This window comes from Hippichthys cyanospilos, chromosome 20, assembly GCF_059441005.1.
Source record: "Hippichthys cyanospilos isolate Australia breed blue-spotted pipefish chromosome 20, RoL_Hcya_1.0, whole genome shotgun sequence".
In the NCBI taxonomy this organism is placed as follows: Eukaryota; Metazoa; Chordata; class Actinopteri; order Syngnathiformes; family Syngnathidae; genus Hippichthys; species Hippichthys cyanospilos.
In genome coordinates this window covers 11,208,414-11,223,554 of record NC_142388.1, presented here as the reverse complement: position 1 = coordinate 11,223,554, position 15,141 = coordinate 11,208,414, and the positions used below count along the sequence as shown (strand labels likewise).

General features: G+C 40.9%; 1 protein-coding gene across 1 annotated transcript in view; it reads right to left on the bottom strand.

Moving 5' to 3' along the window:
* phip (PHIP subunit of CUL4-Ring ligase complex) overlaps positions 1 to 13,456 on the bottom strand; it is a 30,832-nt gene extending 17,376 nt beyond the window's left edge. The window contains exons 1-16 of the mRNA XM_088403199.1: positions 13,305 to 13,456; positions 13,114 to 13,172; positions 12,998 to 13,027; positions 12,805 to 12,864; positions 9,729 to 9,879; positions 8,841 to 8,939; positions 8,220 to 8,380; positions 5,275 to 5,496; positions 3,791 to 3,891; positions 3,218 to 3,288; positions 2,991 to 3,091; positions 2,435 to 2,475; positions 2,251 to 2,349; positions 1,972 to 2,128; positions 1,691 to 1,825; positions 6 to 134 (exon numbers count right to left, since the gene is read on the bottom strand). Coding sequence (XP_088259325.1) covers positions 6 to 134; positions 1,691 to 1,825; positions 1,972 to 2,128; positions 2,251 to 2,349; positions 2,435 to 2,475; positions 2,991 to 3,091; positions 3,218 to 3,288; positions 3,791 to 3,891; positions 5,275 to 5,496; positions 8,220 to 8,380; positions 8,841 to 8,939; positions 9,729 to 9,879; positions 12,805 to 12,864; positions 12,998 to 13,027; positions 13,114 to 13,172; positions 13,305 to 13,344 — 1,656 coding nt within the window. The 5' untranslated portion in view covers positions 13,345 to 13,456. The remainder of the gene's footprint in view (positions 1 to 5; positions 135 to 1,690; positions 1,826 to 1,971; positions 2,129 to 2,250; positions 2,350 to 2,434; positions 2,476 to 2,990; positions 3,092 to 3,217; positions 3,289 to 3,790; positions 3,892 to 5,274; positions 5,497 to 8,219; positions 8,381 to 8,840; positions 8,940 to 9,728; positions 9,880 to 12,804; positions 12,865 to 12,997; positions 13,028 to 13,113; positions 13,173 to 13,304) is intronic.
* Positions 13,457 to 15,141: the final 1,685 nt, after the last annotated feature.

Sequence of the window (15,141 nt, the reverse complement as noted above, 5' to 3'; positions counted from 1 at the left end):
CTTACCTTGTCATACTTCCCACTGGAGCCAAAACCGAAAATGAGCAGGTGTCCATGGGAATCAGTAGCGGCAAAATGTTGCCCATCTGGACTACACTTGCAGTCAAACAAGGCCCCGTGCCCCTGACCCTCGATCTAGGCACATTTAGGCACTTGTCAGTTTATTCGGTACACCTCAATAATGTAAAAATTGCCACAAATGTTGTTGCCATTTTTTGTCACAGAAAGTCACGATTTGATTTGAAAGGCATGATTTGTTTGACATTGATTTTTACTCAAATGCCAGTTGTGACACCACAATTTCATATCCAAGCAGAGGCCTCAGAGGTGTCAAATAGGGTTGGGGTTAGGTCAAGGTGTTGTAACGCACAAAGTAATGGATACACAACATGCAGACAGGTAATACACAAGTATTCTTAATTACTAATACTGAAGCTTTCTGAGCTATCATAAGTGTCTTAAATAGTGATGTTTTACTTATTAAATACATTTCATTTTTGTCATTTATTTGGGTGAGGATGAAATTGATTTATCACATTTCCTTTCAAAAACTGAGACAGATTACTTCAAATAAATATGTCAGCCACCTCTAGAATCCCCAAAAGGCCTGATAAGACTACTCTTCCGCTTAACAGCATCCCTTACCGCTGATGTCCACCAGCGGGTTCGGGGAGTCCCGCCACTACAGGTACCGAACACCTTACAGCCATAACTCTGGTCAGCCACCTTGACAATGGAGGTGTGGAACATGGTAAACTCAGACTCAATGTCCCAAACTTCCCTTGGGACGTGGGAGAAATTCTGCCAGATGTGAGAGTTGAAACGGCTTCTGACAGGGAACTCTGCCAGACGTTCCCAACTGACCCTTACAACTTGTTCAGGTTTGCCAGGTCTGACTGGTGTCCTCCCCCACCACAGGAGCCAACACACCATTAGGTGGTGATTGGTTGACAGCTCTGCCCCTCTCTTCACCCAAGTGAGGAGTGTGTTTCTCCCACTCACGCTCCTCCAGGTCTCACTCTCATTGCCCATGTGAGCATTGAAGTTCTGCAGCAGAATGCGTGAGTACTCGGCAGTAGCGCTCTTCAGCACATCCTCCGATATCTTCAAAAAGCGTTGATATTCTGAACTGCTCTCTGGTGCATAAGCACAAACCACAGTCAGGGGACCCACACCTGCACTGTGCCTCTCGCCACTGGCAACTCCAGAGCGGAAAAGAGTCCAACCCCTCTCAAGAGGATTGGTACCAAAGCCCAAGCTGTATGGAGGCGAGTCCGACTTTATCTTGTTTGAAATTTTCCGCCTTACCAGCTCAGGCTCCTTCTCAGCCAGAGGTGACATTCCATGTTCCAAGAGCTAGCTTCTGACACTGCCACCACGAACTTCCACGAAAAAGTGACGGCCCAAAGACGGGACCACTGAATATTGTAAATCATTTTACTTTTGTACATTTTAAACCCTTCCTGAAGTATTTTACCAGACTTTCCATCAATTTATTCCCAAAATGTAGAGATGGCAGTGAATAGCTGCTGTAGTGATACTTTTTTAGGCATCAGTGGACATAATGTCACTGAGTGCATTCATGTTTTTCATGCATTCCAGACACCAGCATTAAAGTAAAACATCTGTGTCACATGTGATGAGGACAAAGAAGAAGTGGAGATCTTTTTTGTTCCCCCGCATCAGCTCACCATGTTGAAGTAGGATCGGATCTTGACGCCTCTAGCCAAGTCCCACACGATACAATTCCCGTCATGCCCTGCCGAAAATAGAATGCGGGGATCGAAGGGGTGTGGCTCCAAGACAAACACCTCATCCTCGTGACCCTGTCAACATGAAAAATATCTTATTTTACAAAACCTGAAAAAAAAAAAAAATTGTAGTCGAGATCTTGCTACCAACCTTATACCATGGAACACACAAAAACTTTACAATGATATCTTGTTAAAGTACTCAAAGGAGCCCTACGTACCATCAGGACATGAACCAGGTTCCCACTGATGGAATTCCAGACCTTGAGCGTCAGGTTGTTGGCTGCAGTTATCACTGTGCCATCATGGCGGTCCCATGCTACCATGGTGACCTTTAGCTTGGTCACCTTGTCTTCTAGCGGTGGTGGGTTGTACTTCCTACAGTAAACACCCCAATGTAATTACCCCAAATCAATTATTCATTCTGACAAGCTAAAACAAAATTTGCTTGAAAGAAAAATGTGTGCCCAATTCCCTTAAATCAATAGTACAACACATACCCGGGTAATTTAGTCTGCATGTCGAGCAAAATACTCCTCCAGCCTTGAGGATGAAGCTGCCAGATGCGCGCTGTGCCATCTCTGCTGCCGCTCACAAACCTAAGAAAAAAATAAATAAACAAAAACAAAAATAGTTAAAATAAACATGACTACTTGCTACACATAAGCAAATACAAAAACTTACCGGTCGCTGCAGTGTGAGAATTGAATGCTGTCAACTTTGTCCTAGTAGAGAAAGAAAAAAAAAATGTATATAGCTAACTAGATAAATAGAGGCAAATAATGGGCACCCCATTTTTAATACATCAACACTTATTGACCACTACTCTTGTGTGTATGTCTTGGAGCAGCATGGAAATACTGCCATATTTGCCCCATACGATGACAGATTTTTTTCTTCAACTCGATTCTATTTTTTCCAATGTCACGAGCTAGCTTGACTACGACATGCCATATCTGATGTCTTTTACCATGACATTCTGCAGAGACAGCATCTGTAAAGCAGAGGTTTCGAGCAGACTATCAATTTAAAATGTACGTCTTTAATACCCCTAATGCATGGCTGATACTTTGCACTTATGTAAATAAACACACCCGGTTTCTATGTGAGCAAACAAAAGTGCATTTGTGCAAATAAAAGCTTCCCCAATAATGGTCTTACTCTGAGTAGACACCTGACACTCTCTGCTCTGGGAACTAATACACATGTAAAACTTCAACAGCTCAATGACTTCACTGACTGTATGGGATTCCAGTTCTGAGATCTTCTCTGGCTGTCCTGAACCAAAGTAGTAGACCCTGATGATGTGATCTGTGCTTCCCGTCGCCAGGAACATCCCGCCTGTGTTCAAACACACAATATTGTATTCATCCAAATATATTGAAGTCACCTCATGGTGTATAATGTCAAGAGTGTGTGTTTTTTTTTTTTAAACAATAGTTTGAAAAATAAACAGTTCATGTCCACCTGCACTGAAGGAAGAGCACATCATCTGGACACCAGGTCTGGAACGCTCTGTGAACTTACTGGGCCTCTGACTGGATGCAACAAAAAATATGTCATCATAATAGAAGGGTAACATTGATGGCAAAAGGAGAGAAAAATGCCATGACAACACCTGAACAAGAAATACTGCATATGAAACATAAAAAAAAAACAACTAATATGAGTATTTTAATTAATAAAATATTACCCACTATAAGGAAACACCTCTAAAACACTACTAATTGGCAGTATCAAACACCCTTGTGATCCCTCTCTTTCACAGGCTGAGCAGTTATACTTTATTTTACTTTAATTACACAGTTAACTTAACATTGGCATTGTATGAGTGTTCTAAAAGTAAAATTGTGACTTATACCATTGCACGTTAGACTAAAACATCCTGGACCATCAAAATTAAAAAAAAAAAAAAAATTATGGCACACCAAAAATATTCTTTAGGCAAAGTGACCTGCAGCAGTTTGAACGATCAGAAAAGAATAAAAATAAACGTACTCTTCCGTGTACTCTTCAGAGTAGCAGCTCTGTCTCACTCACCCAAACTTGAGCGTGCGTGCATCCCATTGCCAGAAACATATGGTGCCGTCAGCGCCAGTGGAGGAAAGGTATCGCTTAGAGCCGCTACACAGAGGAGAAAACTGCAAATACAAGCAGTTTATCATGACTACCATAATATAGTGAGCCCCCATTTCACACAGAGACTAAGTTGAAAACCTGCAATATAGTTTCCATCACATACAGTATGTCAAAGTCACAGCCCGCAAGAGGGTTTTCTCTGGCCCTAGTGACGGTATTTATTTATTATTAGAACCAGTTCGCAGGCTTACTGCGGCAAGTGTTTCACACATACCTATACTACATTTCCCACAATGCAACGGTGGCGTGCCTGAGCAGGGGGGCAGCTTCACTTCATTATTATTCATGAGAAGTCTTTAGTTAGTATAACAGCAAAAGTCAACTTTCAGATATCCATTAAACAAATGACAAAATGGAAGGTGGATACTGAGAACCTGAGCTTTCAAAAAAGGTGGGAGTCAAATTATATGTTCACGGAGGTTGTTGAAAACCCGTGTGTCTTCTGTGTGGAAAAAGCGTGGTGGTAATGAAAAAGTATAATCTGAGCAGACGGCATCATGAAACAAAACACGCGGAAGAAAGCAAGAATACGGACATGAAACAAATGCTACAAAAGGTGGAAGAATTAAAACGAGGTCTTAAAACTCGGCAGTCTCTGTTCAGAAAAGCTAAATCACAAAGCGAAGCTGCTGTCAAGGTCAGTTTCATTGTGGCAGAAGAGCTTGCAAAATCAGCCCGGCCATTTATAGAGGGGGGATTTTAGCAAAAACCTTATGCTTAAAGTTTGTGACAAAAGGCAACTCTTTTTAAACATGAGCCTGAGCAGTAACACTGTTTCTAAGTGCACTCATTAAACTAAAAGAGCAAAGAGCAAAAGTTTCATTGAATATTCCCAGGCAACGGATGAGCGCACGACACTTGAGCCAGTGCGTGACAGTGGTGTTTTGAGCATTACGTCCTATGCCTGGTAAAACTACTGGACATGAACTGTATGGAGGTGTAAAGCTCCCAAACCCGAGTCTACAAACTAAAGCGCCAGTTTGTGTATGGGAGGCAAAGGCCAAAGGTGATTCTGTCAGGTAGGTCACAAGGAAAGTGTTTAAGTACCCCTGTAAAAAAAATTACCCTCTGAATTTAAAATCCGATTCTCCCTAAATATGAAAAAGTTATCACCAATTTATTTGTCAATTCCGTTTTAAAATTATTTCACTTAAGTGACTGATAGAAAATTGCTGAAAAATATAGCCTACTTTTGCCATTTCTTCAAAAAAAATATACTTATGGTGCCTTGAATAATATTGCCTAATTCATTTAATGTGCATTATTTATTTATAAATAGGACAAATATAAATCATATTTACATACATACTAATGAGTGACAGTAAATAACACGGCAATGTTCGTATATATGATGTCATGTAATAATATAACTGAGTACTCCTTACCTGTAGCGAAGTTATGGATGCGGCATGGCCTTCCAGCACAGCGAGCGGGGCGCAAGTTTGCAAGCACCACACACGAATGGTCTTGTCGCACGAGCCAGCAGCAATCATGGTGTTCTCGTAGCTCACTGCCATGTCAGAGATCTCAGCGGCGTGCCCGCGCAACGTTGCCAGCAGACACCCGCTGTCTGTGCTCCAGATCTTAACCAGGCAGTCATCAGAACCCTGAAGTTTAATGTAGAGAAAGCAGTTGGTACATCAGAATAACTTTTTTGTACTATAAAAATAGAAAGAACCACAAAAACGTTGGGGCGACAAATAGTGGAACTACAAGGATCTGTTATTTTGGTATGCCCAAAAGCATTTAAAACTGGAATCACAAAAACTGAAAGATGAACAAAACAGATGTTGTACGTTGGTGCTTTTTTTCTTTTGATTTGTGGCATTGTCCAAACGAACGACGGCGTGCGTCTCAAAAAACTCTGATGGCAGGTCACTCTTATCTCATGGCACCACTGTAAGAGGCCAATCGGGAGAGCGCATCACTAGCTTCCAGCCGCATTAATCGAACGGCCAAGGAAAAAAATGAAATCAAAATGTCTATTAGAGGGTAAAAAGGTATAAAGACGATTATCAAAAGAGACTGCAAACTGTAGGGGAGTGGAGGGAGCAAAAAGGAAGGAGAAAGTGAAGGAGACTGGAGATGAATGTTAATTCTGGCATTTATCCAGCAGGAAACACACTCACCGTCCAGTTGTGAGGAAGAAAAGCATGAAGAGAAAAATGGGGAGCATGCAGGGGAGAGTTGGAGGAGGGAACAAAGGAGGGGCTGCGTGGGAGAAGAAAAAAAGGCCCAGGTAATATAAAAATGCAAAGACAGACAAGAGGATCCAATCAAGTACTGGTCCCTGTACACCTGGGCACCCACCTCCTCCTTCCTGATTCATAGCCATTTTTAGACAGTTTAGGACATGAAAACCGCAAATGGAAGCAGACAGTCTTAAATAATGCAGGATAATCAGAAAACGATGATTAAATAAATTACTGGGATCAGAAGACCACAAAATTGGTGAGTTTGTTCAACCATTAGCATTAAAATTAAGCAACTATTTCACTAAAGGGCGTACACTTGTGAGTGTCGGCGAAGGTAATAGATCTTTCATGCTCGTCAGGGTCAGTTCAAGGTTGCAAACGTTTGCCTGTACTGTAAAAAGAAAAAACATTAAAACTATTGGCAACCAACTGGAGAATGTTTTAAAACCTTAATGAATGAAGCCTGGTAAACCCCTGCGGCGAACATGCATTTGTACCTTTGCCAACACCCGCAAACATCTGCTCCTCAAAGGGATAAGGTGTCAGAACAAAAAAGTATTTAGTGTGGACCAATTCAAAAGTAAAATTAAAGAATTAAAAAAATAAATGAATAAAATACATATACATACACACACACACACACACACACACACACACACACACACACACACACACACACACACACAGAGTATATCGAACGCCACAAGATTTCTCTCTACGGGTATGCCACTAGAGTCATTTCCTTTTCATCTTTTTAGGGTACGGCTTATTGAGCCAGAAGTGCAATGGAGGGCAACTAGGCTGATGTACAGGTTTGAGTGTGACACTCTTGTACAGTAGGTGGTGGTACGGTTAATTGCCATGAATTGAAAAAGAGAAGGATCCCAATGGAAAATACACTATGGCCCGATTACTTTTAGATCATCATCTGTGTGACAACATTTTAGTTTTCCAATCGAGGAAAAGGATGGTAACACATTGACTGATAAGACAAAGACAGTTTGTAAACTGCAAAAAAAGGAAAAATGCCATCCACCGCATCCAAACAGTATTCAAAGGCATTTGCAGTACTGCCACGAAAACCTGAAGCAAGTCAGCTCTTCAAAAACCACCTTCTAAGAAGCAGGCAACAATAAGAAATGCTTTTGCATCACCACTGGACCCACCAAGTGCGAGAGCTACCAAAATAACACGGGATATTGGTATGTACAGTACTTCGCCAAGAAGCCATTTTCGACGAAAAGCAGTGGATTTTGGAATTCAGACCCTTGACCGTGGTATGAAATTCCGTCACAACATCACTTTAGTCGCACAGTAGTCCCAACACTTTACAAGAAAACCAAAGCGGAGGTAATTGATGCCATGAAGTAACGTCGCCATCACGACTGATTTCTTTGCTTGAGGCTATTTTAAAAGTGCACCTTTCCATCCAGAAGTAAAATCATTATTGTAATTACCCACTACTGTAGTTAATATTTGCATTAATGTTTTTCTTTTCTGTTTAATGTTTGGCACTTTAAAAACATACCTTTTTTTTTCATGTTCAACAATGAAAGAGCTCACCTGCAACTTTTCTTGACGTCGGATGTGAAAAGGAAGAATTTTATTTTGTTGATGTTAAACTATTTCGAAAGATATCAGCTGCGTCATTTGTTATTGCAGCAGCGTATTGAAAACTTTTTAGTTTACTACAGCCTCCTCCATAAGAAAAAAAATCATTTAGAAATTGGAAAGAGTTTATATTCAGTTTCTTTTTAATCTGGAAAATTTTTGCAAAAAAACTCTTTCAATCTCATTCTTGTGGACTGTCTCGTGAAATATCTTGTCTCGTGGGATTTGTATCTTGTCCCATGCCTAATATATATAGAGAGAATTTCACCAAAATTCAAATATTATAGAACAAAAACAGATGCTACTTTTCGCCAGCACGAACTGAGGGTGCCATCGTGAAAAATGCATTTTTTTTTTAAACAATGAAAGCCTAATTCTCAAGGAGGCTAAAAGTGTCATATCAATCGTTGAATAAATACCCTTCACAACCTTTGACAATGGAACCAAAACAAAAAACATAATGACCAAAAGTGGTAGAGTGCGGATGTTATTTTGGTTCAACTCACAACAGCACACGCACTTACAGTGAATATGCGTCTTCCTGTCCTGTCAAAGGTGACGCAGTAGACTGACGAAAGGTGTCCCAAGATCCTCTTATGCATCTTCATGTGCTGATATACTGCGGTGGGCACCAGCTGGCGCAGGCGGTAAAAACCGTTTAGCCGTCGGCCGTGGCTTGTCTCCACTTGGAAAAAAGTAGAAGGACACATGATGAAGAGATGCAAGACTTTAATCAAGAAATATTTAACATTTCTTAACCTCAACTTGCAAGATTTACATATTCCATGCAGGCAATATTTGAAGTAACATTTTATTTTTTTTCCCGTAGCCTGCTGATGCAAATTGTTTACACTGCCAAACAGATGGGAGCTAGTTTACAAAAGCGGCACAGTTTGGTCAGTCATTATGAATTTTTGTGTTTACAGCTTCAGGTAATAAGTAAACAGCCCGTTTAAAGGCTGGAGCTCATTTGAAATATATCTATTTTGCATCACAAGCTCTGAAATTTTTAAAGAGACCTCGTAATTCTTGGTTGAGTCTGGAGTCCATCCATCATGACAACTTTGGTTCACTGCACATCAGTGACTCTGGGTGACAGTGTTTTTTTTTTTTTTTAAAGGAACACATTCACAGGTATTCTTTACCGATGTTGGCCGGGCTCCCATAGATAATGGGAGGCTCAGGCGGTCGTCCGCAGTGAAGTGCTGCCAATGCTGAACCCTTCCATACAACATGCTTGCAACCTGGGTGACAGAAACAAAAGAAGAGTGTAAAACTCAAAAATCTTCATGTGCTCTGACATATAGACAGCCATTCCACAAACTATATCGACCTTTAAGGGGAGATCAACTCAAATATTTGAGTTCGAATTATACTTCCATTGTGCTCCTAATAGTGTGAACAGCATTCAAATATTGCATTTGTGAAATATGAATTAAGCAACAAAACCCATCCGTGTTTCTCTATCACAGGTGGCAGCTATTTTGTCAGTTACATTCGACTGAAAATAAAATTGTAGTTGCTCAAGGGCTGAGGTAACGACTAATTACCCATGTGTTTTCTGAGATTGGTCATGTGAAATTCATAAGCTTAACTGTGACTGGTTGATACCTGAGCAACTGTGAGTTGACAGTTTTTAGCCAACAGCAAAATGGCTGCTGGGCTGGATAAAAATGTACATGTATTTCAGGGGTCGCCAATGTGGTGCCCTGGACGCCAGGTAACCCCCGAGGATCACATGAGTAGCCCGCAGGCCTGTTCTGCAAAAAGCTTACAAATGATAGAACACTGTGATTTTACAGGAATTTTACAAATACATATATTGTATTTATGTCATATTATATATTTACTATTTATATATTTACTATAGTTGCTCCTCAATTATTGTGAGATATCATTAACACGATTGGTGTTGTCATATAAACAAGTAGCCCTTTGTCTTACTCAGTACTAAAGAAATAGCTCTCAGTTTCAAAAAGGTTGGTGAATCCCGATTCACAGTTATATGATATAAGATGTATGTATTGGCTCACTCTTGCTAGTGCGGAGGAGATTCTGTCGGCCCGCTCCCAGCAGGCTGGTGAGTCCCGGGACGCTGGCTGGGACATCCCGCTCCAGCAGAGGACACACCCTGGAGCACACATGCAGCAGGTGCTCAGGACTGATGTGGCGGTACAGCTTTACCTGCATAATACCACATATATACAGTTAGATGAGAAACTTTGTCAACACACACCACCATTCCAAAGAGCCCCACTAAATTTCAGAAGAAAATCCATTCAGAATAGGCCACCAGTAGTAAAATATTACAAAAACTAAATGGAGTCAATATGTCGAACAACAAAAAGAATGTAACTACAAGGACAATTTCAATGATAATTTTACAGAACTTTAAATGTGACATTTCAATTAAATACATTTCATTTACACATAAAATAAATTCAAAAAGAGTTTTCTTTTCTGGGTTAAGGGATGGTATGCAGCAACAAATACAGGCATTTGTTACATTATAGCCAAAGGAGAAAGAATTCAAATGGTTTTCACATTTTATGTCTCTGAAAGACAAACTACGCAGAGACCAAAAACAAGTTGAGCTCTGAAAATAAAATACTTTAAACTGTTTGAGGAATTTCATGAGAATGCTGTATATGAATTCTATAGAAAAATGAACTAATTCTGTACTATGGACATTATACAGTACTTCTTTTAACAAACATGTACCTTGTGTGGCATACAATATTAACATTATCCATAAAACAAAAAAGGTTTACATTTGTGTTACTGAATAAATGAACAATGCAAACATATGTTTAAATTAAACACATTATAATAATTTAATCCCCACAGTATTTATAATGGTTTTGCACGAGGGTGGAGAGTTTAAAAAGGATTCAGTACTTTTTTTTTTGTTTGTTTTTTAAGAATGAACAACAAATGTTGATTATGGTTTTGTTTCAAAGTAAATTACATAACAGCGCATCTTACTGACCAAACATAACCTATGCAGCCATTATATACAGACACGCACGCGCACAATTTGTCCATTTTCTCCCTGTGCATTAACTGCCAGCGTAACACACATACGCACACGTACACGCACACACACGCAGGCACAATTAACAGCCGCCCATAATCACATCCAACATCATTGCTTGTACGGGAGACGTGATCAGCATACCACAAGGCAGACACACACACACACAAAGATATGAACAATTTTCTCTGCACATAATGACTCCCTTCGCATAATTGCTAAAGGAACCATCTTCATTACTGTCATTCTCCATGCAGCACGGTACCGTACACTCAAACATCAAGATGGCTCATCATTCACTGAGAGCACAAAGATAAACATATCAAACTGTACATCCCTTCTTGTGTAACAATTCATAATGTTTTATCTTTAATTAATGTATCCTAACTAATTACCACTAATTAATAAAGGTAATTAATGACTGCCTCCATATTTTCAGCCTAAATGTACCGTACACTCAAACATCAAGATGGCTCATCATTCACTGAAAGAAATTTAGATAAACAGAACAAACTCAACCTCCACTTCTTGTGTAATTATTCAAAATGTGATTTTCTTTTAATTACTGCAGATTAATTATATACCAATAACTAATAATGGCAATTAATGACCGTCTTTATCCTTTTAGCCTAAATGCAACAACCATCTGGGAGGTACAACAGCAACAACACAATATTAATAAACAAATTAACAACACTACTGTGACATGACAGAAAGATGTTTTTCTTGAAAATTAAAAGAGTTTGGAATATTTGTTCAAGAGAATAATGGGAAGCCGGCATTGATTGACAGGTGGTGGGAGGTGCATGCAGAGAGGGAAGTAAGAGAGCAGCTGTATTTCGGCAAAAATAATGCTTCATAATTTGATAAACATTACACTTCCACATACACTAACCCCCCCTTGAATGGCTATGTAATGTTCATATGTATGTGTTGAATGCAAATATGTGTACATGTAAAAAAAATCCCTCAAAAAACAATAAATAGCTTAGAATACTAATTACATCCGTTTTAATTCCAAAATGTGCATGGCAGATGTATAGCTCATTGGTAAATGTAGTCAACCACAAAGTAATGACTTCATTCTCTCCATTCTTTAAAACGCCATAAATCCGAATTATGTGCTTTTAATTAGCATATTATGCATATTATTTGAGTGCAGTATGTGTACATATGAAAATAAATAACAACTCCTCAACTATAAGGACATGGAGATGGGAACCGAGGGTTTACATAGCATCACTCGAGACTATGAACAAAAAAACAACAAACAAAAAAAAAACAACTACAGTAATTGCTGAAGAGTGACGACATATTGCTTCTGGACTATCTTTGAGATGCCCTTGAGCAAGGTACCAAAATCACTGATGTGTTTCGACAGAGTGAAAAGAAGCGGTTTCACACAGACACCCCCCTCATTGTATGCCTGCATGTGTGTAATCTGGCTCTCAGTGCGGTATGCAACAGCAGAGTGTCAGTGTTGTTTACCCCGTGACTGATTCTAAAGTGAGCAATTAAAAACAAACAAAAAAAGTAAGAGTTGCACATTACCTCTCATCTCCACGTCTAAAATACAAAAATCTCCAGGGGAAAAAAAAAGTGCATCCAACGGCCGCCTTTCTTTTTTACTTCCATCTGATAATCCGGATTGAATCCAAATATGAATTGACTTGAAAATAAATGGAATAATCCCGTTTGGAAGTGAAGAGGAGTGTTGTGCGTATGGAGCAGGCTCTAAGTGACTGTGCTCCAGTCCAGTCCAGTCCAGCCTGCCTGCCTGCCTGCCTGCCTGCCTGCACCCACAACACTCGTGACGTAGCAACAATTCCACGCGCGTTCAAACTCCACTTTCCCCTTTAAGGACTTGTGTGAGACACCACTTGAGTGAAGATGCCAGGTCTTGACCCCCCTAAAAATGCTAAACTAAACTATGACACACTGGGTTCATTAAAAACACATTCACACACGTTTGAATGCGTTTTGCAGCTTGCATGGGGGGAAAAAAATGCGGGAAATTCAATTCGTAAAGTTGTCGTGCGAAACTTTCTCCCTGCAAAAGAGTGAAGCTCCCTTACCAAATTGTCATACGTCCCGGGGTGTTCCTTCCCAGTCCAGTCCAACCTCTTGGGCAGCAGCTAAACACGAGGGAGCACACGAAACATTTTTAAGTATCAGCATTATTTAAAAAGGTGTCGCTTTGAAGACATGCCCGCGAGAAGTGAGGCAAAATGGGGCGACAATGCAGCGCCCGCGCATCTCTCCACTTACCTCCTTATCCTCCACCTCCCTTATCAGCGCCTGAAATGGATTAAAAAAAGACAACATGACGCCTCATGGCCGCCTTGATGTGCTCGAAACGAGTCGAGAAATTCGTAAACACCAACCTCTGCTGCTTCTTGGCACGGTCCGGCTTCGAGAAAGCGGGCGATTAGGAAGTAGAGCTCTGGTGTGGGTCGGAGGGAAGAGAGAAGAGGGAACGGGGAAGCTGCGTTACAAGAGGGCTGCCGAACGCGGGGAGGGAGTAGGGGGGACATAAACGACAACCTCGGCCCGCTCCCCGAGCTCCGCTACTCACCAGAAGTCAGCTGCGCCATGTGCGGCCTGTCCGAAGCCATGTTTTCGGCGTGCTTCGGCTGGGGCAACGCCGGAGCCGGAGCCGGGCCGCTGGGTGTCGGTGGCTGCCCTGTAGCTGTCACTGTTTATCCACCAGGAAGAGGCTGCCTCCATTCAGGCGCTCGAAAACAGGCCCGGCTCGCCTCCGCTCACGGTGTTCCTCCGCGCGGCGTCGAGTCTAGTGCTCTCACGGGTGACGAACACCGCCACAAATGGAGGCTACGCCAAGCATTCACAGACACGCGTGTATATGAGGCAATATTTTGATTTTAGTCATGGGAATTTAATCTTAAATCAGTCTTTTTATCTAGATGCCCCTCCCCCTCCAGAGGGGAAAACGCGAGACCACGGCGGAGGGATATCCGCGGTGCGCTTCACGCATAGGCCACCATGGAGAGGAGGTTGTAATGGCAACCTCCTCGAGAAAGGGGGAATTTGTTTCTTAAAAGTGGCCGATACTTGACTTTTAAACGGCGTTTGATGCGTTAATGACTAACCATCGACTGTTAATCGAACTGCGGATGGAAACACCTTTAAGGTTTTTAAACGTAAAACATGGCTGCCGAATCAGCGCGCGAAGGCTAGCTACTCACAAAAAAGCCAACTTGGCGCGGATGTTTGTTTGCTAACATAAGTGCTCGTTTCGTTTCGATATTATTTGAGCAAGATGTCTCGATCCACCCGAGCGCCGACGAAGTTCATCGCCTGACACTAAAATGGGGGAAGGGTTCTTGTTAGCGGCAGAGGGGACAACAACAACGCAGCCTGGTAAAGGAAAATCTCGCGAGTTACTGAAAAAGAATGGAAACATTTGAGCAACAACATGAGTTAATACGGATGTGACAAAAAGACACTCCTGTGTTGACTAAAACAATTTCAATTACTTTAAAATAAAATAATAGTTTTTCTTTTAAATGGACCCAAACACATGATTTAGTTTTTGGCCAATATAAGTAAATTACTTACCATAATTTGAAGATAACTACTTCAAACTTATTGTTACAGCAAAATTGACCCTTAAGGACATTCAATGTAGACATAACCAGTCTGATTCCCCAACAGACAGCCATGTTCCACAGCACATTGTCTCAGTTGCGCTCGGTGAAAAGTGACATCCCTTAAAAGTCTCGCCATCCCTGAGGCCGCCGAGACTTCCGCCAACTTGTTGGAAGAGTAAGTTGCATTCGTATAACAGCAATATTATTTAGTGCACATGAGGAATTGTAAATGGCACCTTGGGATCAAGAAGTGTATATAGTGTGCACACTACCATAAATACAAGGAGTCATACTTATTTCTGTTATAAAAATGAGGTGAAGCATCCTACAGAATGAGTTTTTAGTGTTAGATGCAGTCTGATCATACCAATCTGGAAATAAAATGTACCTATAAGAAAATGTTCCGCCTTTTCATTCAATGCTGGGACAACTTGTTTTATTAATGAAATGTGATCACGGCGCGCAAAGGTTTACCTAATACTATGTGACTTATGCAATGTGCATTCCTAAACAGCGGTGACCCCTGTAACCACAGGGAGGCATCCTCTCCCTGACTCTTGCTCTCAGTTAGGTGTAGAGCAGGGGTTCTAAAACTTTTTGGAATTAGGACCCCTTTTTTGGAAAGGAAATTTTCCAAGGACCCCCCATTGCAAATGTTTGCGGAAACAAAAACAAAAAAATACGCCAAACACAAGTGCCCTTTTTATTCACCAACATATTCAATTTGACAAGTATATTTGATACTTTTCAGCTATACTGAAGTTTAGAAAATACAATTTTCAAATTGCACGCCGCCTTATA